The sequence below is a fragment of the Adelges cooleyi genome, unplaced genomic scaffold (assembly GCF_023614345.1).
Source record: "Adelges cooleyi isolate 19-005CV unplaced genomic scaffold, UGA_ACOO_1.1 ACOO_flye_CR_arks_rails_tigmint_CR_PRNA_30, whole genome shotgun sequence".
NCBI lineage: Eukaryota > Metazoa > Arthropoda > Insecta > Hemiptera > Adelgidae > Adelges > Adelges cooleyi.
In genome coordinates, this window is record NW_026095971.1 from 16,079,749 (window position 1) to 16,106,662 (window position 26,914).

The window sequence follows — 26,914 nt, forward strand, 5'->3', positions numbered from 1 at the left end:
TAACAGCTACCTATCTACCACCATAAACGCGATCGGTGGGTGGTCGTTGAGATAAATGAGAATTCACATAAAAACGCCTCGATAATATCTATATAGATAGATAGATATATCATAGAACATCATAGCTTAAATATACTTAAGCAATATATTTTATGTCATGCCCTATAACTTCGAGATTAATGGCCAAGCAAACTAAAATTTGCTCTACTGCGCATGCGGCGCAATCACAGACTATTTTCATATACGATAAACCTGTGAAGTAGTTATTGAACATGCGCAGTAACTAGTAAATAGTAATACGTGTAGTTTTGATTAATTTCGGTTTGATGTTGAACACCGCGTTCCGCGGATAACATAGGCAGTGGCTTTATCTTTATTCATTATAAATTATTTAAGATATAAATATTGAACAGTTATACATAATATGGGCCTTCGCCCTTCAGAAACCCTTAAAACCTCCCTCTTGTAAGGACATCGGGTAGTTAGGAAATTTTACATTTGAAATTATTATATTAGTTAATAACGTCAACATGCAATAGTTTTTAGCTTTTGCAATATTTTACTATATATTATATAAACGTGTAAAAGAGAGAACAACAATCTGTGTAATAGTGAACATTTGTATTCAAAATTTCATCCCAATAAATGGCGCCAAAACAGTCAGTAAGCAGTTTAACCAACATTTGTTTTGGATATAACGGCGACACTGCAGTTAAGACTTAGTACTATAACATAGATATGGAGGAACCGTGGCAAACGCAACCGTGTTTATAGAGCGACGTTGTCGTTTGTTTTGTTTGGGGTTGTGTTTGTGAAATACATTGATTGCCGCTTTATAAAAGTAATATTTTCATACGAGTTTTTGTTGGTACTTTTATAATTGTTTCCCGGTAAATTTACAAATTTCAATTATCGCACAATATTTAACCTTACCGTCTTTACTGTATAATAGCCTCTTGGAAATATTTTAGTAATAAGTAAGTATATTGTGTTATTAGGCTGTAGTCAGTGACAATAATAAGTGTTTTATAAGTGTATAATATGGTATATATGTATAAACAGTATTATCTAATTAAACTGACAATTTTAATATTCATAGCATTATTACTGAAATGTCTAATGGTGTTGTTTACTGTGATTCAGAATTATGGGCGACTACATTCATGCAAACATATCTCAGGACAATGCAGCTATGGTGCGACTTGAATTAGCGCAAAATGATCAGATTCCATTGCGTCGACCATTTGATCCTTTGATACATGATTTAGACCCTCATTTTAAATTGACCCGTTTTGCAGACCTTAAAGGACGTGGTTGCAAAGTTCCACAAGAAGTTCTCAACAAACTGTTGGAAAGTTTTCAACAAGATGAAAATGGTCATGGGGAACAATCTCACTTTATGCATATGACAATGACGAAAATTGGTATTGGAATGGATGCAGCGGTTGTACCTCTTCGACATGGTGGCCTTTCTCTAGTACAAACTACAGACTATTTTTACCCTCTTGTTGACGATCCATTTGTTATGGGTAAAATAGCATGTTCGAATGTTTTAAGTGATTTATATGCCATGGGTGTAACTGAATGTGACAATATGCTCATGCTTTTATCTGTTTCTACTAAAATGACTGAAAAAGAACGAGATGTAGTCATACCTTTAATTATGAAAGGATTTAAAGAAACTGCTTTTGAAGCTGGTACAACTGTCACTGGTGGCCAAACAGTAGTCAATCCGTGGTGTACTATCGGAGGAGTTGCTACTACAGTATGTCAACCTAACGAATTTATTATCCCTGACAATGCAGTAGTTGGCGATGTCCTTGTATTAACAAAGCCTTTAGGAACACAAGTGGCTGTTAACGCTCACCAATGGCTAGACCAACAAGATAAGTGGAACCGAATAAAGCTTATAGTTTCTGAAGAAGATGTAAGGAAAGCCTATCAACGTGCTATGGACTCAATGGCTCGATTAAACAAAACTGCAGCTAAACTTATGCATAAATACAATGCCCATGGGGCAACAGATGTAACTGGTTTTGGACTATTGGGTCATGCACAAACCTTAGCAAAGCATCAGAAGAATGAAGTTTCATTTGTTATTCATAATCTTCCTGTAATTTCAAAGATGGCATCAGTAGCAAAGGCATGTGGAAATATGTTTCAATTATTACAAGGTCATTCAGCGGAGACATCTGGAGGACTTTTAATATGCTTACCTAGAGAACAAGCAGCTGCTTATTGTAAAGATATCGAAAAAGTTGAAGGATACCAAGCATGGATTATAGGTATCGTAGAAAAAGGCAACCGCACAGCTCGAATAATTGATAAACCAAGAGTAATTGAAGTACCTGCTAAGGAAAAAGATGGGGAACTTTGGTAGTATTATAAATAACAACAGTGCCATAATTTGGTAATTATAAGGAATGTGGATTTTCTTTTTGAAATTTATTACCTAGTTTTTTATGATTATTTCTAATTTTTAAATGTTGATTTCATTATGTTAAGCTTGTATTTTATATACCTTTTCATCACAAGCTGGGCTTAATGTTGTAGTTTAAATTTAAGGATTGTATATATGCATTCTTACAAAGACTAGATTACCATTCCTATGTGGTATGATTATTATTATTATATATACAAAAATAAATTTTATATTTTTATCCAATAAAAACTTTTTTTTAATTTGTACATTTATTCTTAATTAAAGATTGTTATAAATATATAAAAAAATTGTTTTTACAAAACAAATGTGTTTTGATTTGTAAATTGCCAATATTAAAGTTTATGATTTAATGGACTATAATGGAACCATTATATAAAGAAAATGAATCAATCCAACAATAAATGTACCTTCATACAATAATCAATAATGTTATTTTATTTTTATGGGAAAATATATTTAATTTTTAAATCATATCTATTTATATTATGTATATTATTGAGTATTGACGATAAAGTTTTTAATTGCACTGCCATGATTACAGCACATACTATTTTAATATTGCTATCAATATTAATTTGACCAAAAAATGTACAAGCAATATGCAACGGTTTATGTAAAAAACCGTATTGTACTAAAGTTTATCACAACTAATTTTTGTAAAATATTTTTTTTTAAAGATTATTATATAAAATATTTGTAAAAAATATTGTTTGTTTATTTTAGAGAAATTTATTTTTTTAAATAAAAACAGATACTTAAAATTTTTAAAAATACATACATTTTAGTACATTATTATAAAAATATTTAAGAATTTAAATATCATATTTTTCCTTTTGTCTTCTAAATAATATAACTTTTTTCAGGATATATTTCAATTGGTTATGTAAATAACTTTTACTACTTACTCTCATCTTCACTTTAAATGATAATAACTCAAAAATAGTTGTTGGGAAGTCATAAGAATTATTTAATTATTTTGTTTTTAATACGTAGTTATATTTAATATATATAAATACTGTATGAAAAGTTACTCTTAATCCTGCATTGACAGGGTGGAGCGAATACGGCCCCAAAAGCCATTAATTCTGGCATCATATTTGCCCCACCTTGTCCACAGGTTAAATATAACATTTAGGTTTGGAGTACTAAAATCTTCTTTTGATAATTTTATATAATAAAGATTTAATTTATGGTCATAACTCATAACTCTACTCTCTAACTAATCTTAATCGTCAAGAAAATTATGTTTTACAATACACAATATTATAATATTTCATAAATTCATACATGCCTAGAAGATTAATTCATGTAAACACATTTTGGTAAATAATTAATATTTTTTTAATGCAATTATTTATTATACAATATATTCAATGATATAACAGCTGTCTTATGAAACAATTTTGTACTTCAGTTTTAAATTGTTTTCATTAAAAGAAGATAAAAATTAATTAAATATGTGTAAGCTACAAAACAATCCTTAGTACTATCATACAGATCTATCCTGATACCCATTGTCTTTGAAACAAAAAAATTATTTGTCAAAATAATATAGTAATACTTCAACAATTAGTTTCTCGAAAAATATTAAATTGTTTGTTACTAAAAAAAAATACCCAGAACAAAATGGAAATGTGTTTTTAATATTCTATCTTTATTAATATTCTAACATTTACATACATAATTTTATAAACTGTATAATATTTATCCAGTTCTTAACATTTTTGATTCTTTGAGTTCTTGTAATTCACGTTTCCGTTCTTCCAGTATAACTTTCCTTTCTTCTAAAAATTGCTGATACTCAGAGGCATCTAAATCCTTAACAACTTTTATACCCAATGATCTAGCTGTAGAAATTAACATGATACAAATATCCTGTAAACTCCTAAACTCTAAAGTTTCATCAGACTGTTTTATTTTAGCTATTTCATATATATGTTTTAATGTGACCTTTCCAGCCGTTTCCTTTATAGGATTCATTGCACCTTTCTGTATTCCAGCTGCCTGTTTCAGGTAGTACATAGATGGTGGTTTGGTTATAGTTATTTGATAACTTCGATCAGGATTGACGTGTACTCGTGTTGGTAAGGGTATACCTTCTTTGATGTCTTTTGTTTTCTCATTAAAGTCTTTGCAAAATGCAGTGATATTAATACCTCTACAACCCAACATAGGACCAAGAGGTGGACCTGGCGTAGCCATACCTGCCGGTATATTTGTGCGCAACTTACCATGTTGAATTTTCTCTACACCTTGTTTCATTTGACGCAATCTACTGGTATTGTATTTTGACATGACAAAGTATGTATTTTATTAATTCACTTACAAAGAGATTCCTTCAATTATAAATTTTTTGTTTGTCCAAAATAAGTTAAAACTATAAGATAATCGGACTAAATAAATACACAATAAAACACAAAAATTCCGAATTACATTAGACGTTACTAGTTTCTCAATTACTTTTGCAAATTTCAATATAAGAACGTGCGGGCCATTATCAATTTAAATTTGCCCAATGTTATCACTTATCATAAAAGATTTTTTATCATCTTGGCTTTTATACAGTGCTGAAAGTTGAAACATATGCCATAATCCTAATGAGCAATTAAAGGAAGCAGGAGGAAAATATTTTTCTGGCGGTAAATAAAAATTTTAAAACTGTGGCCTTAGATAAAATATCTATACAACAATAACCTTACTGCAACTAAGTATTTTATAATATTATGCACATCGCATAGACTGTGGTCTATAGTAGTATGTGGTACACTAGTTAGCACCACAGTTTATATAATACATATTTAATAGATTTCTTCTCTTACAGTTAGATAGTGTTAATTGCTATTGTTTGACGCTTACTAATTACTATTCGTTTAAGTAATTAGCATAAACCTTATCCTATAAATAGGTCTACCTACTTACATGCCTAAATTAGATATTTTAAACTATAAGGCAAAATATCTTAGGGAGGCCCTTCCCAATGAAATAAATAAAAAAATGTATTTGCTCAAAATAGTTTTCCCTCGTTTACTTTTATATTAATACTACAAGGAGAAAAGGAGCTGTTGGCCTGGAGACGGTTTGGTTATGTTACGTAAAGTAGTATTGTGGATTACTCAAAATTTGTAATAACACTAAATAATTCGATCTCTTATTTTTATTTGTACGTCATTGTCTGCATCAAATATTAAAATATTATTATTGTGGATAATTTCGTTAAAAAAAATACCTAGCTGAGGAAAGTAATTAGGATATTTAATGTATTAATATGAATTCAGTTCTACAATTTTGCATCAAAGCGTTTTAAATATAGTTTTTTTTAATTTTAATTTTTTTAATATTTCGCCTTCATTTTACTTGTAATATTAAAAATATTGGAATAAAAATCTCCTTTTAGATGTGATATTCGACACTATGTAAATATAAGTTTCTCAACAACTGTAGCCTTGTTTTTTTCGCTTGTTACATTAAATGAGTCATGCGTGTAATAAATTTTCTTTATTCTAAGTAAGCATTTTCTTATATGAAAATAACAAAAAAAAAGGATAAGTAAATAATACAAATCATTTTGACAAGGGCATGTGACATTTTAAAATTGTAAGCCTTCCAAATACGATTTACGTAACAAAGAAAAAACCGTCCTCGTAGTATATTCAAATCCCATTGACAATTATTACCAAATAATTCTTTATAATGTGGTAATGTGTTACCATTTTATTATAATTTCAACGTGAATCTGTTTGAATATTATTTTTGTTTTTATAAAGCAATTTATTAAATTATCAACTATATAAAAATAATTAATTATTAACACATAAGTAACTACTTCTATCACAGATTAGATAAAACTAATAAAAGATAGGTTTTATCTAATCTATGCTTTTATTACATAAAATACAAACATAACATTTATAATATAATATTTATTATAGTTATTACTATTTTATATTCAATTTGCGCGGGACTTTTGTGTGTCGCGCATGCGCTTGCTTTCTTATAATTTCATCCTTCGACGTAGACATTGAATAATGTACTTACCATCCATAAATATTGTAAACGTACATTTTGAAAGTAGGTATATAGTAGGTAGTAGGCAGTAGGCACCACTTAACATTGCTGCTTTGTATTATACTCCTATGATATTATTATGTTGGCCGTGGAGTGGCGAGTGGCGACTATGGTATAGAGGTTCCAAGGTTGTTCCACGCGCTGCGCGCACTGATCCATCGAGTGGGCATCATTGTAAATTGTAGATAGTCATAGATAACCGCGGTAGGTACATACCACCACTTGTTATTCTGATTTCTAAGTGAAAATGGCGTTATTGCTCTCGTCATCATTCGCGATTGGGAACCGTTCAAAAAGTATTTGAAAAATCGCTCAATAATTAACCGTTTCGCCAGTTCGCGGTGGTCGTGTTTGCGTTTGAGTTTTAATGTGTACAAATCGGATGAGTCCGTAACCTGAGTAAGTCTCGGCGTTTAAGTACCATACACTTGTCCATATCACTGCCATACAATACCCGCCCGTTCACAAAATGTGGAAAGTAAGAGAACTCGCCGACAAAGTGTAAGTTGATTTTTACCTACTTAATTTTTTTAGTCTCGAATGATTTCCCCATGACTAGGATGCTTACTGATGTTTGTGTGTGTTGTTTTTGCAGAACAAACGTAGTTCTCAACTATACAGAAATCGAAGCCAAAGTCCGTGAAGCGACAAATGATGAAGCATGGGGACCAACAGGTACGTTAATGTTTACCCGTTATTCGGGTGTCAATTTTATTTGATATTTACAACTTTCTGAACTATAGTTTTTAGAGTTATGTAGTTAAAACCCAGTAATATATTTTTTTTAAATCCTTAAGAAAGTAACGATGCATATTCTGTAATTTAAATAAAATAACATTTACCTAACATCTTTATTTTATTACATATATGATATTAGTGATGTCATTTATGCAATTTTCTTGAAATGCATTAAAGTTATTTAAAAACAAACATTTTTCCTAAATTTGTTTTTTTCTTATAGATTCATCTAGATAATTAATTTTGCAGTTATTGCAATATTCCTTATGATTCTAGATTTGTTTTAATTTGAACTAAAATCAATATCTATTATGTTTAACGTCTTATTCCAACCGATCGGGGCTTAGACGGTTTAGATTTGGCATTTTTGAGCTTGTTAACCTAATGCTACCATACAAATTGGCCCCCAAAAAAGGTGCAGGTGGCTATTTCTTCCCCCAAGACAGTTGTCCGACTAGAGGAACAAACTGCCAGTGGCCGAGATTCAACCGGCGACCGTGCGTTAGTATACTGCCACCTTATCTCACTCTGTCACACGCCTGTATATTAACTAAAAACAATACTTACATAAATCAAGTCAAACCAAGATTCCATCTTCATGTTCCTCTCCAATTCCAAATATTTAGATGGCAGCGACATTGCTTTAATTAAAAATCGTTGAATTACATTATACATAAAAAAAAATTAAGTTGAGATAAAAAAATAAGCCAATTTTCACTTTTTAAGTAAAATCAATTACACTGATGAAATAATAATACAAAAAAAAATTGTTTTATCTATACAATTAAACTGTCATAAAACAACTAATTTATTATGGGTATTATTTTTTAGGTAACTTAATGCAAGAAGTTGCACAAGCTACATTCATGTTTGAACACTTTCCTGAAGTTATGGGAATGCTATGGAAAAGAATGTTACATGAAAACAAAAAAAATTGGAGACGTACTTACAAAGTATGTGGTTTTTGCATTAAAATGATAAGTTATTGTTTTATGTTAAAGAACTATATTGTTAACTGAGATGGTATTGATTTTACTATTTTTTTAATTTTTTTTGTGACTACTAAAACTATTGAACCGATTTCTTCATGTAGTAAATCTAAAGATCAGAAATCATACCAGAATGGTACTTAAACCTTCACTGCATGTAAGTGCATATATGCATTAGGTTATTTATGTTGATATCATTTATTGATTATGGTTGATATATTTATTTTGTTACATCACTTTCTGTCGGAAAAATAACTGAACTATCGATTTTCAAAACAATTTTTATCACTAGAGTGCATTAAACACATACATATGGCATATATATTTTAGTTGCAATATTAATGATTCCTAATTTTTCATTTAAAAAAAAAAATTCATACTATAAAGGATTTGAGCTACAAATTTAAAAATTCACCCTTTACCCTACAAAATTTTGAAAAACATCCAAATTAATTACACTATTTTAAACTTAAAAATCTTGCGCACTAAAACTTTTTTCAAAATAGGTTCAATATAATTATAATAAGTTCAAAATTTGTATGGAATATTCTTTAGACATAGTATTATCCAATATCAATATACATTGACAAACCAAAAATATATAAAAACCCCTTTCCCTCGAATGGGTTGACAAATTGTTTATTTATTTTATTTGTAGGTGTAGTTTTAAACTTAAATGGATGTCAGCGCAGCAATTTTAGATTTAAGGTAGATCTAGAGTGGAGGTACAACATACAATTTTCTCAAATTCTGTAGTTAAATTTTTATATTCGGGAAAAAAAGGTGAAAATTACATTTAAACCATAATACATTTTTAGGTTGTTATAACCATTAGAATTCTTCTATCTTATTCTTCTATTATATTATCTACTATCTAAAGATTCGCATTAAAGTGTTTTGAAAGTAATTTTATTTATTTTAGTTAAGTAACTCCTGTAACCTATAACCTCTACCCCAATACGCTCCGTCTCCAATGTATTGGCTTTTAAATTTAATTACGTATAATGAACATTTTATTAATTAATAACAAAAACATAAACATGCAATTTTCAGAGTTTACTATTACTAAATTATTTAGTTAAAAATGGTTCAGAACGAGTGGTTACATCTGCACGGGAGCACATTTATGATTTAAGAGGATTAGAAAATTATTCTTATGTTGACGAGTTTGGAAAAGATCAAGGAATCAATATAAGGTGAGATTTTTAATCAAGATTTGGTTTTCTCACAAATTAATTTGATATTTTAAAATTGATTTATCTGGTTTTAAAAAACAGGCATAAAGTTAAAGAGCTTATTGATTTCATTCAAGATGACGATAAGTTGCGAGAAGAAAGAAAGAAAGCAAAGAAAAACAAAGATAAATATATTGGATTATCTAGTGAAGCAATGGGTTACAAAGGAACTGGTAATGAACAATAGATATTTTTATATTTTTTATATTAAAATAATTATATTTTTACGATATGTGTTAGGAATTGAAAAATGGGACGATGTACCACGATGGAAAAAAAGTAGCAGTAACGAGTTTAGTGATAAAAAAAATTCAAATACTTTAGGTTTTGAAGAATCGCCTAATAATAGGTGAGAATTGAAGCTTTTTAGTGTTTGAAGTATTATTCAACAATTGTGATATGTTTTAATTGGAAAAATGTGACCCCACTTAATGATTTTTTCCAAATTCTATACTTTAGTGATGAAAACGATGTTGTCGATTCTGAACCGGAACTTGACATTCCTCAGAAACCTGTAGAAATATTTAAAGATCGAAGTGTTTCGCCCACTAAAGTTCAAAGTCCAGCTAAACACAGAACTCCTGTAAAACGCATTGATTTAGGAGCGGCAGCACACTATGGTAAACAACAATCTGTGATCAGTAACCCTACAACAACAACAAACAACCTCTTAGACACTGAAACTAGTTCAGTTGACTTATTAAATATAGTAGATGACAGTAATAAACAATCAAATGATTTTGGAGATTTTAATGCAGTGTTTAGTACTGCGCCAAATACCAAAAACAGTGAAATTATTAATCAAAGGTAAATAATATTTTATAAATATTAATTGTATAAAATATATTCAATTTACATTTTTTGTATTTTTATTCCCAACATTAGTGTTGGTGGTGACGAATTTGCTGATTTTAGTTCGGCATTTACTCAGTCTATGTCCCTTAGTAGTAATCCAGTGAGTTCAGTTCAAACACGTAAGTTATTAATGTTAAATAATTTTGATTTATAAATATTATACATTTTTATTTATGTTTAAATATATTTTTTTTTTAGCTAACCAAAAATTAATTACTAATACCGATCTCCTGACATCGTTACCACAATCATCTAACAACAAACCAAGTAGTAATTTATTAGACTTGAACTTTGATGCATTAGAAAATACAGGTAATTTACGATAAATTTAGCTTTAGTATTTATTTTAATTATACGTATATACATATATATGTACAATACTACGTACGTATATTTTTAATTGTATGTATGTACAGTGTAGTACTTGACGCCTATTTTGATTCCAAATCTATAAATAATAATTAGTATTCCAATAATTCAATATTTGTACATAGAGGACCAAAAACTGGTATTTTTATTATGACTTTTCAGCATTGAAGATAACGTTGAAGAAACTTATCGAATCTATTCACAAGCATTCAGATTTGGACATAAAAATGCGATTGAAAGAATTTATTGAATATATGCCAGGTCCAATGACTCCACAAAAAATAACAAAACTAGATAGCGCTGACTACTCACAAATTACTAAAATATATGGTCAAATCCTAGAAATAGTTTTACAACTAACTGATTTTACGAAATATTTTCAAATTATCAAGCCTATATTTGCACCAGATGGTGGTAACTTGGAAATGCTTGATTTGTCGCTGCATATTTTATGGAACTATATAGCAAGAAATCCATTGTCTTTCAAAACGGATTGCGCGATCGACTTGATAGATGCCATTTTTAAAAGTGATTTAATTAAATCTTCATTGATTCTTGAAACTTTAAATGCAAATAATAACCGTTTTACATCCGTTTTGGAATTTTTGTTATCTTTACCGAGTAGGATTGCTAACAAAGTGGAACAAAATTTACCCAAGCAATTTTCTCCGATAGAGTTTTCTAATGGATTGGTACAACATATATTGTTTGTAATCGATCAATTGTGTAAATATTATACATTAGAAAAAGTCAAACTAAATATTAAGCCCATCTCGGCAATATTATTCAAAACTGTTGCATATTTTCCTCAAAATAATTTTTCAACGGCCATAAAAATATTAGAATGTTGGTGTATGGATGACAATTATGCGATAATTATTCGAAATGCATTGATAGAAGCTGACAGGAGAGCAATTGACAGACTTGGTTTACTGCTATGCTGTAACTTATCAACACCCAGATCACTTTATACTTTATTAGGCGATTCAGTTATTGACATACCGAATTGGAATTACACATTATGTAAAAAATTATTATTTCTCTTTTACAACGAAGACAATAATATTGTTATCAATCTTATGAACTATTTAAAATTGGTACAAATTCATTCAAATAAAAATATACTCTGTAATATTGTTTTAGAACTAGTCGAGGTCTGGAGTAATAGAAGTGCTATGTTACACACACCAATTGAACAACACTATTATTTATCAAAATTAATTGTTTTTGGCGCTTATTGTTTATCTGACATGGCGCTTAATAATGATTTCATAACCAATTTTGAAATTAAGCTATTCGAAGGAGTACCCATACATTTAGAAAGTTCAGAAGAAAAAATGAGAACCATAGGAATGATTGTGGCGGAAACTGTTATTGGCTTTATCAAAGATAAGGATAACTTAAATCAATTAAATTTTGAGTATGACAGTTTACAAGAAGAATCAAAACTTATTGCTAAAACTCTAAAAGAATTCCCCAATAATAATTTTAAAAACAAATTAAAATTTGATACAGCTTTCGATTTATTACAGAACTTTTGCCTTGCAAACTCTAATGTTGTTAATCCTAAACGGACTGTGCTATCTAAGCCTGATTTAAAAGAGGCATCCGAACGTGTTAAAAATAAAATACTCGAAGAAGAGCAGCTCGACAGTGATGACGATCTTGAACCTTATGATCTATCCAATGATATTAAAACAAATATAAAAAATCAACCGAAATATTTACGTGATCTTATTGATGGTTTTAATGAACAAAAAGATGCCGATATCTGGATAGGAAGTCTAGAAGTGGCTGAAAATCTTATAAAAACTCAGTTACCTAACGATGATATAACATTTGCTATTGAATTGTTAACATTACTAATATCAATGGAAAAACAATTTTATTTGGAAAATTTTGAAAGCCTTAGGTATCATTCTGCTGTGGCTGTTGTTAAAATTTTTCCATTTGAATGTGCAAAACATTTGTGTAGTATGTTTTATGCGTCCATCGGCAAGTATGCTGTTTGTCATCGTATTTTAATGTTAAATATATTGACAGGATCTGCTAAGGAGCTATCTGGTTTTGAAAAAATTACCGATGATAACACAAATGATGGTCTTGCGGTTAAAGTCAATGTTAATGATTTGGAATGTATTGTTAAACAACGAATAAAACAAAAAACTAGAATAATATCCACACCAAAAGCTCCAATTAAATTGCAAAGCAATCATTTTGCTTTGGTAGCCAATGCGTTTTTCTTTCCACTAATCCGTGGAAATTTAACAGATCCAATTATTCATCAACATACAGACGACATGAAAGATTTAAACTTTCTCGGTGTACATTTACTCAACTCTCTTTCTGTTATACTATGCTGTGCTGTTAACTCGATGCACGTAGTCCGCATGGGTATGGAACTTTTAGAATGGACTTGGTCGCTAAGATTTCATAATGATGTTAAAATCAGAACTGCGGTCATGGGTTGTGTAGCTGCTGTACTACTATCAGTGCCCAAGTCAAGACTTATTGATGATATGTCAACTTCTCTGTTAGAATTTGTCATGTGGCTGGAAAATGTTGTTGTATCGGAAGGCGTTATGAACAAAATAGACAATGAAGTAGATAGTGAAGCGAGGAAGTTTGCCGTACAAGTTTTGATACTTTACAAGAACACTTTTGGCGATGGAATGTTCATAAAATAAATATATTTTTGTCATAAATTAAAATATCACATTTTTCAAACTTCAATTTGTGTACAATATAAAACAAAGATATTAAATGGAGTTGTACTTCTTTACCTTATCACACACAAATATATGTGTTGTTGTTTATTTTTTTATTCTTTCATTTCATTTCAGGGTCTATACCGTTGAATCATGCGATTCAGCCATTATCGTTTGCTCAGAATAATTACACCGAAAACAATAAGACATCAGGAAATGATGCCAATAAGGTGAATTAATCTTGATGCTCCTGTGCTATTAATCAGTATATTTAATTAAGTAATAATGGAAATATTTTCTGACCTAACCGTATTCACTGTTAAATTTGAATAATGAAATATTCAAATAATATTGCATTTTATTATAAAATGTGTAAAAAAATCAACTAGGTTTTCGTGATGTTTTTGTAGGTGGGTAGCACTTGGAGTGGAGTAAAGAACCTCAACATAGATTTGGACAATTTACTATCGCCAGGTAGCAAATCACCAAATTCAATTTCAATGTCTATGAACCAAATGGCTTCAAACAATAATAATACTATTGGTAAATACAATTAAATTATTATTCCAATTATATTAAATTAAGCTGTACAAGCACAGTCTTTAATACTTTATTCTATTTTGGTTACCATACTACTACTACTTTATTAAAATTACATAAGTAAATAATATTCTGACATTATAAAATAATTATTAAAATGTTAATATTATTTTAGCAGGCAAACAAAATGCATTTTTCAGCACTAATGATGTACTTCTACCTTCCCAGCAAGCGTTTTCGCCGAGTTTTAAGTGATATTTGTTGTAAAGAATAAAAAAAATCAACTTGTTTGTTATTGTATTTGTAATATCAAAACTCAACTATCTATTTCCTAATTTCTTTTACCAAGGTTGTGGGATTTTAACAATTATTCTATGATGATCATGGTAGTTGATTTATTTATATCAAAAAGTAATAATATTGAAAGAAAATAAATACAAAATCTTTTTCTAAAATGTGTTCAGACAAATATTGATCATTTTTAATTATTTATATTTTAATACCATAATTTTTTAAAAGGTATTATAACGTACCTTATTATATATACCAAATGTTACAATGCTTGAATTTTTTTTATAACTGCAAATGGTATATGTTTCATATTGAATAATGTTCGATTATTATTATTTTATTTTTTGTAAATATGGCTATTACATTTAAATTCCAGCTACTTTTATCACCTGTTGGCAAAGACTCAAGTTAATATAACATATCACAATAACCTATTAGCATATTTTAGTGATCATATCTTTTTAAATTTGTTACATTTATATTGGTACCTGATTTATTGTCTTTAATTGTAATAAGTGTTTATTTATCTGGACTAAACTTTTATGTCTATTACTCAATAAATCATTTTAAACAGTATTTCCCTTTAATAACTATATAACATTATTATTATTATTATTATTATTTTAAAATTTTATTGTACTTTAAATATATTTTATTTCATAATTATAGTCATTCTTTTTATTTTAATTATTTCCGATGTTATGTAATTAAATTTTTTTGTGTTATTAATAAAACCATTTGTTAATTATATTGTTTTGTATTTAAACTATTTATATTGATGTTCTCTAATTTTATTACGTTTAACGATACAAAATTAAAATTAAGTGTCATTATTATACCGTTTGTAGGTATTCAAAATTAATTAATCCTAAAAAAATATAGGTTTCGTTATTCAATTAAAATAGAATTGAGATAATAGTAAATAGGGTTAAGTGCTCTGCATACAAATTGCTGTCGTATTATATTTGGACACATCAAGTAAACTGTAACAGAGATTTATTTCGTTTTGAATCACACTGTACACAGTATGTGTTTCAGTGAATTATTTATGGCAGTACATAAGTCTTTTACTTTATATTAGAAAGGTGTTGAAATAATTATAATAATAGATAGAACTTTTTTTTAAATTTAATTAATCGTATACAAAAATGTTAAAAATTATTTCAGTTAAACATTATCAAAAATCAATCTGTTTTACATTTAACAAAAAAAAAATAGCTTCTAGTTATTGGATGGAGCTAACAAATATTTTGTCTATTCTATATATAGATAATGTAACGAGTCAATCATTAGTGAAATATATATAATGATACAATTGAATCATATTTTGAGTGCAATAATTAATAAGTGTTTGGCGATTCTAAAAATGTTAATTAAGCGTTGTTGGTTTTCATGGAGTTGTAAAAATCTAGAGTCGGTTGAGGTAATGCCCACTTAAAAGCTCTTAATTCGATAAGATGCAATAAGGATTTCTTGACAAATGTTGAACAGTCTTGGGTCAACAGAGTGTCTCTCATAGTAACGTACAGTTGCTGTAGCGTGTCCGGAATTTCTTGTTCCAAGTCTGGTCCAACAGCATTTACTATGCTGAACATGCAGTTTACCTGAAAACGTCACGTCATATTCAGTATCACTGTGATGTGTAACGCTACCTACTTGGTATTTAGTATCTATAATATAATATATTCAACAACCATTTGTACGGTTTGATGGTTAATATTTTTCAATCAATTGATCAAACAAATTTTTGTTATGCATCAGTCAATAGATTATTTATGATTTCGATTTTAGTAAACTGAATAATATGGATTATACTGTCTACGGTTTGTCACTTGAGTTTCCGAAGGTGTTAATGTATAAAGAAGAAAATATACTTAAAAAATGTTAAAGTAATTATTTTCAGAAAAAAATTAGGTATGTACCTATATTATAGAATAAGAATTATCTTTTGTAAAAAACAACACATTTTATTAAAACAACAACTATTCTTGTGGCTAAAAATAACCAATAATTTCCATTTCCAGTATTTATTGTTTTATATTTATGGGAAAGAAGAGCACAATAATATATAGGGTTTTAATAAATACATATATGCATATACAAGTATATTATTATGATAGTTTAAAAAACATCACAAGTCTTTCTAATTATAAAAATAAATAAGAAAAAACATTTGAGCTTCTCATAATGTCCATTGAAATGTATTATGAAATATTTATAGTTGTTTTTGTAATCTGATACCTTACTCAAACAAATGTTTATGCTATTAAAAATATAACTCACTTCGGCATTGGCATTTTCTCCTTTGTCGGGCAATAAACAATGTTCACAAATTTTAGCCAGTAACATTAACAACGCTTGCTTTCGTGAATAATACTCGAGTTCCATTCGGTTTAAAAGCACTTTATTTTGTTTCATCTAAGAAATAAATCATACAATTTGTAGACACCTGGTTTTAGTTAACGGTACAATGTATTGCATTAATTTTAAAAAAATATGTTGGAAAGTTCCCTTTGTATTTTACTTTTCTGGAATACATTCTGTGTAGAATCTATTTTATAAAAAGACATGTTAATACATTTGAAAAAAATTAAATACCTAAATACATAGTTAAAAATAATTTACCCAATCTACGCTTGTTATTATTATTATTATTTATAAGTGCCTAAGAGCACATATTAATCGTTTAACTTAATTGTATATTTTTATTATATGCCTATATGTTAATTTTCGTTGATGCAATATTTTAACTAATTATACTTATTTCCTTATGTAGGCGTACTTACTCCTCTATAAATTTGAAGTACAAACGTAGCATATGAGTATAGTCTAGGTGGTTGCAATAGCTTTTCTCGTTTGACAAACCACAATTGCACCGTGTTGATGATCATATTCACGTAAGTATCTCGGGTGTCTTCCTGTTACAATTTACACTGTTAAAATGTAGGTCCTACATTGCAGACATGTTTGAACGACGCGATGCTCTAAAATTCACCTCGATTATATGCAGAGAAAGATTTACCGACGGATTTAGATCCTCGATTTTGCTATTGACAGCATGCTCAATGATTTTCAAAGCTAGCAACATCAAATCCTTAACTGGGGAATTTTTTGTGTCTAGAATATGTAGATAAAAGCCATCAACAACGATATTAATAAACTTCAATACATAATATCCTGAACTAATATATTGAAAAAACAAATTCACAATAGAAAGTTGCTCATAAATAGCATAAAATGTTACATTTATAAATACATATGATAAATGGTACTTAAATTTGTTTAAATAGCTTTACCATTCAAGATTGATTTTGCCATTTTACTAATATCTTCGGGGAAATTATTCAGTTCATTAACATTAAAGTCTGTTAACAAAGTTTTGCTAGACGTGTCAACATATTTATTGTCCTGTCCATTATAGCTTTTTGACCGTCTCAAACTATAATCGTCGTTTGTCAAAATCGTTGAACATTTACTTGATTCTTCATTTTTCGTTTTTTGTTTGAACGGTTCTTTAAACTGAACTTTCAATCCCTATAGCACGTATTATACACAAAATATGTTATACCAACATATGCCGTTTTCAAAATTATATTTTATAAAGTAAAATACTTACTAGAGAATCTTTTTGGTGTAAAATATTTTTTGTCTGCTGAAAGTTAGGTTTATAACTTTTGTAATCGTAGCTTTTTTTCTGATTATTCGGTCTAAAATCTCCATTTGTAAAAAACGTTCTTGATCTAGATAGTGCACCGATTCCAATGTTTTTGTCATATTTCCTAAGACAGTTGAAATTAATATAAAATTATTCTTTAGCTGGAACAAATAAGGCTAATAATAACTTTAGCAAAAGATTTTTTTTTTTTTACATATTTTCTATAAGACTCTGGATTCATTTTTTTACATATATTTATAATATTCTTTACCTATCGATTAAAAAACCATCATACATTTTTCAATTTTTATCACGGGAGTGCCATTTATACACACAATTAATGATGTTTAAAATTACATAACAGGCAATAACACAACCTGACCTAATCCTCAGGTTTGATGTGAAACTATGAAAGTATATATATTACTTTTTTGTAATATTATTAATTTATATCACGAAAATATGCATGTTAATTAATAAGGAAATAATACAGAATTATGGTACTATTAATTATTATTATCGAACAAATACAGCCAATATGTTAGTAAATGAAATTATGATACTTATTGGTAAAACAAGACATAGACTACTGAATAGTAAGAAAGAAAGGTAATTTTAAAATTTCAGGAAGAACTGTCCAGCTAACTCAAAATATATTTTGAATAATTAAAAAAAATTAATTTAAATAATTTCTAAGATTTTATTTAACGTAAAGCATACCATTTTTATGCTATAAAATTGATTTAAAAATATATTTGTACAATTAAGTATAGGTATTTTAAAATTAATAGTTATACCGTAAACGGGAAAACAATTTTTACCTATCTGATTGTGCATCGAGTATAAACCTCTAACATGTTAACACCTACGATCTTATTTTTAATGAAATAACACTAGTTCCTTAAACATGTATAATAATAGATATTACCATGATTTTATTTATTACTATCACTTACTCATGTTTAGTGTAGTTCATAATAGACTGCGGAGCAGTTTTTGAACGTTCTATGGTAAACTCCTTGGCGTGTACATTCAACTTGCATTCATCCACAGGCACTGCTGAATTTTCCGAATTTTTTGCACCCTTTGATTTCTGCAATCCGTTGGCTACATATACATTATCATTGTTATTATTTACGTCGCCATTCCGCAAACCTATGGCACGCAAGGTATTAAGGTATACAAGGATCACTGCAAGGATGTCATGCTACAAATGTCGAGCATTAAAAAAAACACGAGAAAACCAAAACAGGTGTTCTCGTTTTCCGCCAAAAATACCATATGTCTAATTTTACAGCATACAAACCAATAATAATTATTATTTTACCTAAAATTTTAAACAAGTTTGTTACATTTAAAGAAACTGATAGTCTGTGCTTTCTAAATTTCTAACGAAATCATGCATAGTCATTATACAATTGAAGTAAGTATTCAATGATAATAATACAGCAAGATGAGCAAGTGTTTAACTAATATATTTTCTAAAAAAATACTTATTACAAACTAATGGTATCAGAAGCTGATCATGTACTATTGTATAGTAAAGTACATGTATAGTATTAAGTACGCGATGTAGTAAATATAGAATGAAAGTTAAATTTCGCCAAATGTATGATCGGCAACAACAGCTATTTGTCATAAACATTAAACCACAACGGTAGGCATATGAATAATTTCATTTAAATATTAACTAGGCACAATTATAATAAAGTAAGATAAAAATAATAATTAAATTAATTATAAATAATGCATGCTACAAAAGTTATAGTACAGTGTATAGTATATTAAGCTTATAAATTAACTGGACAATAGTACATGTTCATATGTACATTATACACTGTTTAGTATTTAAAAAAGCTAATGTGTACTAAGCTAATGTATGATTTTACACTAGAAAACCAATGTTTGTACTGAATTATATTATCATTGAGATCTCGTAGATTGAGAAGGGCTAGTAGTTTTTTTGGCGGAAAACTGAATATTGCCTATGGTAGATATAAGTAAAGGGTGGTAACAAGTAAAATATTTTCGTTAAAAATAGAGTAATTTATCAGGGTTCCGTAACGTAACGAAATATAACGTTATAAACTCAATTATTTCGTTCACCAAAATAAAGTTCTCAGAACATAACATAATATTAGGATATGTTTGGTGAACGTTATACCGAATAACGTTTTAAATTTATTTACCCCGAGAACGTTATACCGAATAAAGTTTTAAATGTATTTGCTCCGAGAACGTTATAACAAAAAACGTTATAACTTGTTTTACCCCGAGAACGTTATACCGAATAACGTTTTAAATCGTTATCGTTATTGACCAGTCAAAATGTTTACTACATTATTCTTTATCACTATTTTTTCTAACCTAGCCTAACTTAGCAAAATTCGTTTTAACATTTCGGGGTAAAACAAATTATAACGTTATTCGGTATAATGTTCTCGGAGCAAATAAATTTAAAACGTTTTTCGTTATAACGTTCTCGGAACAAATAAACTAAAAACGTTATTCGGTATAACGTTCTTGGGGTAAAATAAGTTATAACGTTTTTTGTTATAACGTTCTCGGAGCAAATACATTTAAAACGTTATTCGGTATAACGTTCTCGGGGTAAAAAAAGTTATAACGTTATTCCTAGTTAACGTTCATGAACATAATTTTGAACTGAACGAATAAATAACGGTTAACGGAACCTTGTAATTTATCAATTAGGTATCATAAGAATAATAATTGTTAAAATATATAATGAAGAATTTAAGATTCCATTTATTTTAGTTCTAATATAATAGTTATACTGGAGAGGGCACTTTTTCTCATATTACTTTACAAATATAGATTTTAATTTAAGATGATAGAATATATATTAAAAACACGTGTAGTACGTGTGTACAATAATTATAAATCAGTATCACCAATAGGCAACAATCAATTCATATTTTATCTTAATTGAAGTTAGAATCATTAATTTGTATAAAGATACCACAATGCTAATAGTGTATTAAAACATAGTGACATAAATTAATAAATTATTTTTTTTATTAATATTTTTTTTTTAGTTTTTAAAACTTAACTTTACTATAGAACGTTCAAGTTATTTATGTCCGATTTCTTTGTTTATATTAGGTATAGACTATAGTTTATTATATTATTTATTCCATTTTACTAAACACTTACTTGGTGGCCGATAGATTTCGAGAGTAGGTTTTTTCACTCCCGTTAGCACATTAATGCTTTTGTTGAAATTTTCTCTCTGTAAATATGATTGTCGTGAACATCTTATGTCTCCATACACTAATAATGGAAATTATTCTAATATTTTCGATTCGAATAGTAACAATTATTTCAATCATTTTTGAAATAATTGTATACTCGAAATTTAAAAAGTAAAGTGTTCGAATTCTAATTTTGGAATATTCAATTATATTTACACATACTACATCTAGAGTTGTCTAACGACTAACCCGAAAAGTTTCGACTGGGGAGTAGGCATTATTAAGGGTATCTAAAAATAAGCACCCCGTTTTTGGATTTTCGGGAACTTAAATTTGAAGACTGACTTTGAATTAACTTTGATCAATACACATTTAATTATTTGTTCAAAAGTCAAAACGTAACTTGAAAAGGAAGAATCATTCGATCACAATTTTTTTCTGTTATGGTCAATCTAATAAAAATTGAAAATCGGGATTGATCAATTAGGCCAATGTGATCGCGTTAATCTAAAATATTTCCATCATACCTAAATGGAAAAACGTCGTTATTTAATAAAAGTCGTAGAATTTCCTAAATATGTCCTCGTGGTCACGACTTACAAGCCACCTTGTAATTTGTAAGTATAGTTGATAAAAACATATCCTATGAATAAACTACATAAAGTGGTATCCTTTACATTCATTATTGATTATACATAGGTACAGTTTTGGCAAACACAACTGACTACGAGCTAAACGTCCGAGACAAGCGATTTCAAATATTTTTTTCCAAATCATCAACCGTACGCAGGATTTTGTATATTACAGATCGTTAGCTGTTTAATGTTTACACAAGAGCGCATTGATTATAAATGTATAAATAATACTTATAAATAAAAAACAATAGTGATAAATACTATTTAAATAATATGGTATCAACAGAAAAAAAAGATATACTTATATTAAATACCTGAACGTGTTGTCCATTGTTTTGACGCGGAGTGCCAGTAACGAAAAAACTCCGCTGCCGGTTAAGTTCGTTTTCTAATTGCTTTTTGATTTTCGAGCTCGACGAGTTGCCGCGTTTGGACTTCCGGCAGTTATTGACGTTTGCGTCCATCCCTGTTTGTTGTGCACGCTCCATTCAGTTTGTTTTCGTTCATTCAATTCATCGGCATAGCCGTACAAAACAAATGTACACCTACACAGGATTCAGACGCAATTGTCGTTTTCGCAACAATTTTTATGTTATTTTGACGACTCTTGGAATTTCCGGGACGACGAGTAAGCCTCCCGGAAAAATCGTATAGCTACTCGCCGTGAAGCGAGCGCAGCAACTGAACGATTCATTGCAGTAATAATAATTATAATGATGACGATGGGTAAGACCGGTGTGTATAACATACAGTAGTCAAAAGGCATGCCGACCAATGCACGCGTCCACAAGAAAAGTTAAAAATAACGCTGTGCCAAGTATTCGTCGCGTAAATTTATTGTTCACAGCATGCATATCCTGCGGTACAGTACTGTTTAGAAAGCATTTAATGATAATGACAAATTACAAATTATTTAAAGCTAATCAAATTTAAAAATGCTAATACAAATTTGTAAGGACTCCAATCGAATAGCATAGCATAAAAGTAACCGCAGTAGGTAGTAGCTTATTTTGATGGCGGGAAGTGTCTTAAATATACTGTATATATAATGTATGGAAAAGTGACAATCCCACGATTTAAAAAAAAGACTTAAGTTTAATAACTATCAAGTATACAATGCTTTAATAAATTATTTATCACAACTTAGATTCTGGGAATTCGTTGGTTTTTTAGTTAAGACCGGACAAATCGGTTAGCTTGTGAGAGGCTGTCATTTAATATACCTACCGTGAATCATATCATAAATAGTAGATGATATAGATCATAATAATGTAAAAATAATTTTTTTCTTAAAAATTAGCAAGGAAAATATTAAGACAAGGAACAAGAGCAGCTGAAAAATAATTTATTAAAAAAATAGAAGAACATAAATCATAATAATATGTAGGTTCAGTCCAAGGTTATTTTTTAAAAAATGAAGGTCGATAAAATCTCGGAAATCTAGGAATTGTATCAAAGGCCAAGCATTAAGAAAATATAACCAAAAGAAAGCTGAAGTGGACATGTCATTCTTGGCGAAAAACAGGATTATTGGTAAAAATAGTACAGGAGAATGTACAACGAGGAAAACGACCACTTGGAAGGCCGAACTACGCTGGGAAGATAGGGTCAAAGAATACATGGATAAATAAAGTAAGACCAGGGATGGATTGGAAGGAGTTAGCAATGGATAGGGAAATTTCGACGACATGGTCTTGAAGGCTGAAGTCACGGAAGAAGAAAAAGATACGACTCTTTCAATAAATACGAATCTTTCAATAATACAAATCTTTCAATAGATACGACTCTTTCAACATCTGAATATTTTTAATTTTGTTCTTTGCTTTTATTAATGTAAAGTTTAAGTTTATTAAAAAAAAGAGGAAAGAATCTAGTTAAAATTTCTCTATTTTTAACGGTATTAAAATGGTTTTTCTATGACCATTTTGCTTTGACCTATCCACTTTTCCATTAAAATGTTTTTACAATTATTGTAAACCACCCTCTTAAATATAAAATAATGAACTAAGAAAAATTTATCTATAACTTATAAAATTAATAAATTCACTTATTTGGTAGTAGCATGGTCATTGTCCGTGGCCCAACAAACATGCAATAAGTGACTGCTTTCAATATCCTACAGGCCAGATATTTTTGAAATTTCCCAGTAACTCTAATTCTGGTTGTAGGCGGGGGTCTAGTAGGAAAGTTATTAACTGCACGTCTTTTTTCTCCCAACTAAATAATATTTGACCAGGTAGGTGGTAAACAATATTTATACAATAATAATTATATTGTCTAACTGGGATATAATTATTTGATTTAAAAAAAATAATTTAGCACTAAATCTAATTTGTCTTGTAATTCAATTTGTATTTCTTTATTTTGAATAAACTTTCAAGTATTAATTGTAAAATTGTACTTTTTCTATGAACCATAAAATTACAAAAAAAAAGTAATAATATAATTACATTGTATTTGTATTTTTTTAAGTACTGGTATAAAAACATGTATCTAAATTAAGACAGGATTGAATATAAATTCATTTAGTACATATTCATTATTCATAGTTGCCCACATTGTGAAATAACAATTGGTATTTTTGGTTTATTACTTGGCCCTGTAGGAACATATTCAATTTTTCTCATTACCAATAATCCATCAATAACACGTCCAAATACAACATGTTTTCCATCTAAAAAGTTACAATTTGCAAGCTTAATTACAAGAGGTGACATAATATTTTCAACTTTTTTTCTTGGGGTTGGAAAGGTCAAGGAAACAGAATTAGTAAGTTTTGCTCAATAACCCCAAATCTGGGGTAATTTTGTCAAATTAGGCCTATTGAATAGCACATAATTTAAATAAAAATTACCTCAAATAATTAATAAAAATAGCTGCTAGGTAATATAAAAACCGGTTTTTATCGATTGCATGCGGCTGACGTATTAGTAAACAAACCAATTCACTATCATTTAATATTTGTCGATAAGTCTATGCTGCGCTATCTCTCCAAAAATATAAAACGAAATAGCGGTTGCCATTTGGGATATCGCCGTGGCCTATCTATATGTATTTAATCTATGTACAAATATTTAATAAATTTATTTTTTTTGTCGATGGTCAAACTGCAAAAAGGAGGCACTTGTCGAATGCAGAACGTATATAGGGGACATAACCTTATCATGTTATTATAACAAAATAGATTAAATTTAAATCTATTTTGTATTTATCGTCTTTATTATTTGTTTGTTTTTTTTACAGAAAGCTGTACTATAAATCAATTAACGTATACATTTTTTTTAAACAAAACAAAATTTCAACTGAAGGTACAACTGATATTGATTCAGTTTAATATTATCGTTAATTATTTTGATATATTAAGGTATAACGTTGCTATAAAATGCCAAGTTGGAACCAAATTCAAAGTCAATTAAGGAGCCCGCAAAATCCAGTCGTATTTTTTGATATAACTGTTGGAAGAACGGTATGGTTATCTAAATTTTAGCAAACTAATAATTATTACAATTTAATTTCCACTTGATAGTACTGTAGAAAATGTGTAGGTTAGTTTGCCAACTGGTATAAGTATTATATTTTCTAAGAGTCTATTTTTCATTGCCGTATGAAATATTATTATAAACACAATTTTTGGACAGTAGCATACATCACAAATTTCAGAAGATGCTCTATTCAGAATGTGACCAGTCACACAAGTTCTATCCCACAATATTGCCATAGTCGTCCACTAATGGGTATTGGTGGTATTTTTTGTGAATGACTAAGCAGCTGGCTTATGAATTTTGGTCTGCACTGATCACATTTATTCTGAACGAAATAGCTGTTAATGTGTTATAAGAATCAATGCTATATAAAGACTTTAGGGTGTTTGATCTCTTTAAATTATTAACGATACTATTTTTAATATGATTTGTGTATTTATTATCTATCTAATGTATACACATACTTTGCTTTGATGCGTAGCAAGGTTTTGCTTATACATTTTTTTTTAGATATTTGATGGTGATAGAGATAATTTAGTAGGCAAATCAAATGCGTTTCTATTTAGTATGACCAGTGTTTAAAAAACGTTAAATCTGCTAACCAAATGTATATAATACTCTTGATTCTTCAGAAATAATTATTAATTAATTTTTTATTTAAGGAAATCGGCAGATTAATTATGGAGTTGTATGCTGACATAGTTCCTAAAACCAGTGAGAATTTCCGTCAATTTTGTACAGGGGAACATAAAAGAGATGGAATTCCATTTGGATACAAAGGATGTTGTTTCCATAGGATAATTAAAGATTTTATGATCCAAGGTGGTGATTTTGTCAATGTTAGTATAAATAAACTGATTAGAAAATTGTATTTTATCTCAATATTTAATTGTGGACTTTTGTTTTATTGTGGACTTAGGGTGATGGCACAGGAGTAATGAGTATATATGGAGCAGATACATTTTCTGATGAAAACTTTAAACTCAATCATGATGCTCCTGGACTTTTGTCAATGGTAAGTATATAACAATATATATCAATTACTTAATAATAAAATAACTCTTTTTTTAAATTATTAAAGATAATTATTTTTTTTTACACTTATAGGCAAATAGTGGTAAAGACACCAATGGATGTCAATTCTTTATCACTTGTGCAAATTGTAACTTTTTAGATGGAAAACATGTTGTATTTGGACGTGTTATTGATGGATTATTGGTAATGAGGAAAATTGAAAATGTTCCTACAGGGCCTAATAATAAACCAAAAATACCAATAGTTATTTCACAATGTGGGCAACTATGAATAATGAATATGTACTAATGAATTTATATTCAATCCTGTCTTAATTTAGTTACATAATTTTATACTAGAACTTAAAAAAATACAAATAAAATATAATTTTAAAATTATATTATTACTTTTTTTTTTGTTATATTATGGTTCATAGAAAAAGTACCATTTTACAATTAATATTTGTTAGGTTATTAAAAATTAAGAAGTACAAATTGAATTACAAGACAAATTAGATTTAGTGTTAAGTTATTTTTGTTGGGCCACTGACAATGGCCATGCTACTGCCAATTAAGTGAATTTATTAATTTTATATATTATAGATAAATTATTCTTAGTTCATTATTTTATATTTAAGAGGGTGGTTTACAATAATTGTAAAAACATTTTAATGGAAAAGTGGA

At 28.7% G+C, this 26,914-nt stretch overlaps 5 protein-coding genes across 10 annotated transcripts; 3 read left to right on the plus strand and 2 right to left on the minus strand.

Annotated features, from left to right (window-relative positions):
- Nucleotides 1-760: 760 nt before the first annotated feature.
- On the plus strand, nt 761-2,783 carry LOC126838257 (inactive selenide, water dikinase-like protein). The gene is made up of 2 exons (XM_050572549.1): nt 761-977; nt 1,144-2,783. The coding sequence occupies exon 2, from the start codon at nt 1,148-1,150 to the stop codon at nt 2,378-2,380; it is 1,233 nt and encodes a 410-aa protein (XP_050428506.1). The 5' UTR covers nt 761-977; nt 1,144-1,147; the 3' UTR covers nt 2,381-2,783.
- A 1,293-nt stretch (nt 2,784-4,076) lies between these two features.
- Nucleotides 4,077-4,948, minus strand: LOC126838385 (39S ribosomal protein L11, mitochondrial). The gene has a single exon (XM_050572767.1). It carries the CDS (start codon nt 4,736-4,738, stop codon nt 4,148-4,150), a length of 591 nt encoding a protein of 196 aa, XP_050428724.1. The 5' UTR covers nt 4,739-4,948; the 3' UTR covers nt 4,077-4,147.
- Nucleotides 4,949-6,485: 1,537 nt separating this feature from the next.
- Nucleotides 6,486-14,813, plus strand: LOC126839297 (clathrin interactor 1). Of its 4 annotated transcripts, none has more exons than XM_050574535.1 (12): nt 6,566-7,009; nt 7,104-7,183; nt 8,078-8,199; nt 9,289-9,431; nt 9,513-9,643; nt 9,711-9,819; nt 9,930-10,277; nt 10,356-10,444; nt 10,524-10,637; nt 13,538-13,632; nt 13,813-13,945; nt 14,121-14,813. In XM_050574535.1, exons 1-12 carry the CDS (start codon nt 6,978-6,980, stop codon nt 14,195-14,197), a joined length of 1,473 nt encoding a protein of 490 aa, XP_050430492.1. In that variant the 5' UTR covers nt 6,566-6,977; the 3' UTR covers nt 14,198-14,813. The 4 variants fall into 4 exon arrangements, with proteins under 4 accessions (XP_050430489.1, XP_050430490.1, XP_050430492.1 ...); XM_050574534.1 differs by having other exon boundaries at nt 6,581-7,009; nt 14,118-14,812; XM_050574533.1 differs by lacking the exons at nt 13,538-13,632; nt 13,813-13,945; nt 14,121-14,813 and adding exons at nt 10,857-11,222; nt 11,838-13,520 and having other exon boundaries at nt 6,498-7,009.
- Nucleotides 14,814-15,345: 532 nt separating this feature from the next.
- LOC126839298 (uncharacterized) lies at nt 15,346-22,426 on the minus strand. 2 transcript variants are annotated; one of them, XM_050574536.1, is made up of 9 exons: nt 22,050-22,426; nt 21,063-21,138; nt 18,845-19,043; nt 17,850-18,012; nt 17,530-17,767; nt 17,229-17,350; nt 17,020-17,151; nt 16,517-16,651; nt 15,346-15,837 (listed from the first exon to the last, which is right to left on the minus strand). In XM_050574536.1, exons 1-9 carry the CDS (start codon nt 22,221-22,223, stop codon nt 15,607-15,609), a joined length of 1,470 nt encoding a protein of 489 aa, XP_050430493.1. In that variant the 5' UTR covers nt 22,224-22,426; the 3' UTR covers nt 15,346-15,606. The 2 variants fall into 2 exon arrangements, with proteins under 2 accessions (XP_050430493.1, XP_050430494.1); XM_050574537.1 differs by having other exon boundaries at nt 18,845-18,995; nt 22,050-22,425.
- Nucleotides 22,427-24,902: 2,476 nt separating this feature from the next.
- On the plus strand, nt 24,903-26,629 carry LOC126838233 (peptidyl-prolyl cis-trans isomerase H). 2 transcript variants are annotated; one of them, XM_050572500.1, is made up of 5 exons: nt 24,903-25,043; nt 25,100-25,201; nt 25,880-26,056; nt 26,137-26,232; nt 26,325-26,629. In XM_050572500.1, exons 2-5 carry the CDS (start codon nt 25,118-25,120, stop codon nt 26,520-26,522), a joined length of 555 nt encoding a protein of 184 aa, XP_050428457.1. In that variant the 5' UTR covers nt 24,903-25,043; nt 25,100-25,117; the 3' UTR covers nt 26,523-26,629. The 2 variants fall into 2 exon arrangements, with proteins under 2 accessions (XP_050428457.1, XP_050428458.1); XM_050572501.1 differs by having other exon boundaries at nt 24,925-25,201; nt 25,891-26,056.
- The last annotated feature ends 285 nt before the right edge of the window (nt 26,630-26,914 follow it).

Coding starts and splice junctions, on each gene's coding strand:
- LOC126838257 (XM_050572549.1), top strand. CDS start 1,148: ATGGGCGACTACATTCATGCAAACATATCTCAGGACAATGCAGCTATG.
- LOC126838385 (XM_050572767.1), bottom strand. CDS start 4,738: ATGTCAAAATACAATACCAGTAGATTGCGTCAAATGAAACAAGGTGTA.
- LOC126839297 (XM_050574532.1), top strand. CDS start 6,978: ATGTGGAAAGTAAGAGAACTCGCCGACAAAGT. Junction 8,200..9,288: donor ATTGGAGACGTACTTACAAA/GTATGTGGTTTT, acceptor TGCAATTTTCAG/AGTTTACTATTACTAAATTA. Junction 9,820..9,929: donor GAAGAATCGCCTAATAATAG/GTGAGAATTGAA, acceptor TCTATACTTTAG/TGATGAAAACGATGTTGTCG.
- LOC126839298 (XM_050574536.1), bottom strand. CDS start 22,223: ATGGAGCGTGCACAACAAACAGGGATGGACGCAAACGTCAATAACTGC. Junction 17,351..17,529: donor GGCAAAATCAATCTTGAATG/GTAAAGCTATTT, acceptor TACATATTCTAG/ACACAAAAAATTCCCCAGTT. Junction 16,652..17,019: donor TACTTCAAATTTATAGAGGA/GTAAGTACGCCT, acceptor TTTATTTCTTAG/ATGAAACAAAATAAAGTGCT.
- LOC126838233 (XM_050572500.1), top strand. CDS start 25,118: ATGCCAAGTTGGAACCAAATTCAAAGTCAATTAAGGAGCCCGCAAAAT. Junction 26,057..26,136: donor AAGGTGGTGATTTTGTCAAT/GTTAGTATAAAT, acceptor TTGTGGACTTAG/GGTGATGGCACAGGAGTAAT. Junction 26,233..26,324: donor CTCCTGGACTTTTGTCAATG/GTAAGTATATAA, acceptor TTACACTTATAG/GCAAATAGTGGTAAAGACAC.